Here is a 6,076-nt window from a genome sequence, read left to right on the forward strand (position 1 = left end):
TTTTTTTTTTGTTTCAGCAGCTCAAATGAGATCATATCCTGCAAACTTACTGTAAGAAAGATGGCGAATGAGTTACCTGCCGATGACCCTTTGTTCGGCGGTAGTTTTTTCTTCTTTTCTTCTTGAAGATGATTACCTTCGCATCTAAAGCCTGGTAGGGCCATTGCTATGGTTTAGTTTCAGGTTAAGGGACAAGCTCCAATCTATGTTAAATGCAAGGTTGGGCAATATGTTTGGTGTCATGCTGAAGCTAAAATATTTTTCGAAGGGAAATTAATAAACATACCACACAATTTTTATGTATTTATGTATTTAACATCCAGCATTTGATATTTATGTTTATAACACCCGGTGTCTTGAACATATGCATAAAAAGGTGTATTTCACTTTTAAAAGGTTAATAATTGTGGCATTTTTATGTGATGTTAAAGTTTTGAGTGTTGCAAATGTAAATATGAAAAGTTTAGGTGTATGCTTAATACAAATAAATAAAAATGTAAAGGAATGGTTTAAATGAAATAAACTATCCTATGCTATATGCCATTGATGTTGAGAGGGAGTGATAGAGGAATGAAATGTCTTACATGTTCTTCGACAACGGCATGTACCGCTGCATCAGGTAGTATAGGCCTACCAATGATAGTTTCAGTTCTTGAGCCCAGCATAAGAACTTTGCTTAGAATCAGCTGCACAAAATTTTCATTGTTTGTTAATATAAAATGTGATCAATAATGCTAAACACAGAGTAGAGATACAATTGAAATGGAATTATATAGCACCAGAAACAAGTTCACTGTTTGCTCGGAGAGAATTGAATGTGTTGTATCCTTGAAAATTATGTTGTTTGGTAGGCTGAAAATTTTAAGTCCAAAGTGTTTCTTGTAGGAATTTGAAACTCATACACAATTCATTTAAAGTAAATTAAAAAATTGTCCGACTTGCACAAAATATAAATACAGCTTCGACCTCATCCCAATGAGCTCGTCACAAATTCTTCTTCAAACACAGCCAATCTCTTGGATCCTTGCAAGAGCAAGCTCTCCTTATCATCTCCGTTTCTCTTTACATGTCGCCCATCCCGCCAACACCACCCATCGTAATTCATATGCTAAGCTAATCCCATCGCAATTTCCACATTTCGTTGATCCCATTGAAATTTCCACATTTCGTTGATCCCATCACAATTTCTATAGGCCATCAATGCTTGCCTCGAGAGATCAGTTTGCACATGAACCTGTGACCTTGAAGATGTGAACCCCCTAGATCCCCTGCTGGCAATGACACCAATGGGACCCAAGTATTGCTTGAGAGATCGGCCTCTTCATTGTCCTCTGCAAAACCTAGGTATCTTATTTTATTTTATTTTATTTTATTTCACAAGGTTCAGCCAAACATAAAAAAAAATGATCCACTGAAATTCAAATGCACTGTATTGACTTAGCAATGCATTTAGAATTCTCCCAAATTCCAACTCTAGCAATCTAGCAAACCCAAAGAAGTTCATCACTTATTGCAAAAAATATATATATATATTGAGATTAATGTTTGTGTGTGTGTTTTTTTTTTCCCCTTATACGCACTAAGGATACAACACTTTTATAGGTCAGCAAATACATTAAAATAATATTCAGATAAAAATCCCTTCCTCAAAATTACAAAGACAACACCATTATTGCAAAAAAAGAGGCCCAAAAGAATAAAGCATATTTTGAGTAATCTTTTACACCAAAAATGAAGACAATTTTGAGAAGATAAAAGTAGTGTTTATGAATGTGCGAGAATGAGTAGATGTTTTAAATTTGACTTATGTTGAGAAATGTTAAGAGTGGTCCTAAAAAGAGTTGGGCATGTTGTATAAAAATGATCTTAATTTATTAGAATTAAATGAAAACATACCACTCAATAGGACACAGTGGAGAAAAATGTTTCATGCAGCCGATCCCACTTAGTGGGACAAAAGCTTGTTGTTGTTGTTATGTGTGCGAGAAAGAGAAAGAGATACACCTAAAATACAACCTCATTCAACATATTACTATCCTACAAAATGCAAATGTCACTATTAATGCAGCAAGACATTTTTGCAGTACTCTTCTTTACTATAAAAAAACAATGAATAAAATTTTCAGAAAATCATATGTTAGGATGTTAGGAGTTATACGAGGAAATAATTTAGTCCTGTGAGAAATTACAAGAAATAAATTATTTTTTACGATTAAAAAGTTATTTCCTTTCCGATTTCAGGCTTTCCTATTTTATTTTATTTCCGTAATCTCAAAATAATTAATATGATTTGATTATTAGAGGTATTAGATGATATATATTTTTTTCATGTTATTTCTTTTTTTTATCTTTTCTATTATAGGATTATGTAAGGGTTATTTATACCTCTTTTATATTAATGAAATTATTCTGAAATCTGCTTTATTCTGAATTTCAACATGGTATCACAGCCAAATTCCCCACTCTAGCTGTTGGTCCTCCTTCAAAACCACCGGACTCCCTTCCTGTTATCCTCTGTGCGGGAAGGAAGGGGAATTCTTCTTGGTATTTTGAAACAACCAAATTTTCTTCTTCTCTTCCGGTAGCCACCAAGCTCCTCCACAACAGTCGCCTGCTTTACCTACAAGGCCTCCTATAGTAATTTCCTAGCAGTCATCCCCTATGTGCTTGCAGGGGAAACATCCTCCGCTGGTTTCCAACACAGCCCTTCCCGACCTCACTACTCTTTCTCCTGGCTCAAGTGCATGGGTTCATATTTCATACTGGTTTCTGAGATCATGAAACTGATTGAGGTCTAGGGATTCAGAGTTCCGCCTCGATCAAGAAGGCCCGGGATCACATTGAATCTTCTAAATGTTAAGGCAGACACTTTGACGGAGTGCTTACAACTATGCTCTGGAGTTCGTGGCGTTCAAATTGTAGGATCTAAAAGATTTCATCGAGTTATGCTTGAAAGGCGGGTTGTAAAGAGTGTTACAAGCGTTGTGTAGAGGTTTATCTATGAGCATGTTTCACATTTATCGTCTAGCTTGCCGTCTTTTATTCTTTTGTTGATTGATATTTCCTTTTTCTTGATTATCCTCAACGCATGACAATTTTCTGCTTAAAACGCCATTCCTTACCAGAAAGATGGACAAAGCTGTCCTTATAGCCATATTTGCCACTATAGGCAACTTGTTGCAGGGCTGGGACAACGCCACAATTGTTGGAGCTCTTATCTATAGTAAAAGGGAATTTAAGCTACAAACACAACCTACTATTGAAGGATTAATCGCGCCATGTCACTTATCGGGGATACTATCATTACTACATTCTCTGGACCTGTTTCAGATTGATATGGGAGGCGTCCTATGCTGATTTTCTCATCAATCCTTTATTTTGTTAGTGGAGTGGTGATGCTTTGGTCTCCAAATGTCTACACTATCCTTCTGGCAAGGCTCATCGATGGCTTTGGAGTTGGTTTGGCTGTCACGCTCATGCCTGTCTATATTTCTGAGACTTCTCTGCCAAATATAGGAGGGCAGCTAAACACATGTATAATGGAAATCCAGATTCTTTTTTGGCTTCCGCCAAAGATGGAAAAGGGGAGCTATTTTCCAGATGGCTTCCCTCCACATCTCAACCACCAAAATAAGAAAGATTTTCCAGATGGCTTCCCTCCACATCTCAACCACCGAAATAAGAAAGGGCAACTTTTTCCCTATTATACTTCTCGTTGTTTTTTTGTTGCATTTGTTCCTTGCAGCAGTCCGTCTTCCTAGATTCCAGTAGTCCAACTTTCCTGATTTCTTTCAGATTTTCAGCAGCCCGGCTTCCTAGTTTCCAACAGTCTGGTTTCCCTGATTTTCTGCAGGTCTTTAACGCTGGAGGTGCAGCTGCCCCACCGTCTTCCCAACAGATCATTCCAGCTGATTTTTGGCATTCGTTCCCTGCAGCAGTTCGACTTCCTGGTTTACAACAGTCCGACTTTCCTGATTCTCTAAGTTGCTTGGTGCCGCCACGATAGTGAGGGCATTGGGTGGATATATGACCAGGCAGAAGGAGTGTCTAGTGATGGCCTTAGACCAACTTTCTATACAATCAATGCAGTGGTTTATTTAGTGCAGGTGTTTCTGTGGCTGCTTATGTGGTGTTTAAGTCATTATCGTCTTGTTTAAGATATTATTTTATAGGTGTCTCTTTTCAAGTTGTCCTTGGTTTCCTTCTTTACAATGGAAGATTTTTCCTGATGTTACACCGTTTTCCTATTTTAGGCTTTCCTATTTTATGTTATTTCTTTTATCTCCTAATAATTAATATGATTTCATTATTGGAGATAGTAGGTGATATATCTTTCCTTTTCATGTTATTTTTTTATTATATTTCCTATTCTAGGATTCATGTAAGGATTATTTATACCCCTTTCATATCAATGAAATTATTCTAAATTCTGCTCTATTCCATATTATTCTGAATTTCAACAATATATATATATACAGATCTACCTACTCCATATTATTCTGAATTTCAACAATATATATATACAGATCTACCTAATACACTATCTCATTTAACATATTACTGCCCTAAAAAATATAAAGGTAATACATAGCTATTTTTTTTTTTTAAACGCAGTCATCGCACTGTACAACAGCTGCCTTTATAATGAACAGAAATGAATCTCAAGGAGCCAACTGTTTACATCTGGAAACCGAGTATTGTACATGAATCAGCCCTGTTTCCACGATATTCCTTGGTCGTGATAACATGTGATTTACAGCCAAACAATAAATAAAAAAATAAAATACGGAATTGCAGCCAAAGTTCAACTACTTTATCCTATGTAATCTAATTTAAAATAAAAATAAAAGGAGCATAAAGAACAAGCAATAGCAGATCAGTGGTCAGTTCAATAAAAACAAAAGAGCATGTTGCAGAATGATTCATAATCGTTACAATTCATAGTGAGAGCTAATCATATTGAAATACATTTGAACTACCGGTAATAGAAGGCTCACCAAATCACATCTAGCAACAGCTAGCAGATAGTAAAGAGATTCAAAATTCAAGTTTTCAAAGGAGTGTTATAGTGAATCCCTTAAAAAGAATGAAGTTCAACTCTTAAAGCATTGAAGCACCTTTTGGTGTAATGGTTGGAATTACATCAGACACTCAAAAGCTAATTGATATTCTCACATAAAATCATAGCCAAGAAAACACCATCATGGTTCACAATTCACCGTGCCAAATCAAGGCTAAAAAAATAACGGATGTTCAGAAAAAAAAAAAAATTGAATAGCAACCTTGTCATTAACCTCGCAGTACTTAAGCCTTTCAGCAAAAATGGAATCACCATTACTAACTTTGAACTGATGCGAACCAATCTGTACCAAAAACAAAAAAAAGATTAAAACTGAAACTAACGAATTTTACACGCAGAGAAAAATTGAAAAAAGAGAAAGACCGATGTTTACCTGAACAACAGCAAAGACCGGTTCGTAAGGCTTGAACGGGTTTTCAGATGGAGTGAGTGGACCAATTACCTTGTACCCGATCGAAGCCGCCTCCTCGAGCTTCTCAGCCTCCGACTTACCACCCTGCGCCACCAACTTCGGACCCGCCTCGCTTCCATCCTCTTCGTCACAGCTATCCTCTACTTCGCCTTCATCATCCTCTTCTTCCTCGTCGTCGTCTTCGCTTCCAGAGTAATCGGGCGTACGAGATGAGAAACAGCGAAAGATAGACGTGTACGCCAATGCATTTAAGGTGTTCGACGGAGGAGATTGAGAGAAAGTAACGAGCTTTGAGCGTAGGGTAAGAGTTCCGAAATTCGGTAAGGAAGAGATTGGCTGATTCGAGAATCGGAGAGGGCGAGCTACGGCTCCAAGAAGTCGCCGGGTAGCCATGGCTGGAAGTTTAGGGTTTTAGCTTAAAGGGAGCAAGGAAGGTTTATTTTTGGAAGATTTACATAAACATTACTCAGTTTTTATGTATTTGCATTTGGGCCCATAAACTTCAATTTCTATTTACATAGAACACCTATGCTTGCAGTCTAAAGATAGAGGCCAGCTTTGGATTCCAAATGCAGATGGTTTGC

General features: G+C 37.1%; 1 protein-coding gene across 1 annotated transcript; it reads right to left on the reverse strand.

Moving 5' to 3' along the window:
• Positions 1-44: 44 nt before the first annotated feature.
• LOC110023042 (50S ribosomal protein L21, mitochondrial) lies at positions 45-5,905 on the reverse strand. The gene is made up of 4 exons (XM_020722253.1): positions 5,454-5,905; positions 5,283-5,363; positions 585-686; positions 45-151 (listed from the first exon to the last, which is right to left on the reverse strand). The coding sequence occupies exons 1-4, from the start codon at positions 5,883-5,885 to the stop codon at positions 47-49; spliced, it is 720 nt and encodes a 239-aa protein (XP_020577912.1). The 5' UTR covers positions 5,886-5,905; the 3' UTR covers positions 45-46.
• Between the last annotated feature and the right edge of the window lie 171 nt (positions 5,906-6,076).

This window comes from Phalaenopsis equestris, unplaced genomic scaffold (genome assembly GCF_001263595.1).
Source record: "Phalaenopsis equestris unplaced genomic scaffold, ASM126359v1 Scaffold000206, whole genome shotgun sequence".
Taxonomy (NCBI): Eukaryota; Viridiplantae; Streptophyta; class Magnoliopsida; order Asparagales; family Orchidaceae; genus Phalaenopsis; species Phalaenopsis equestris.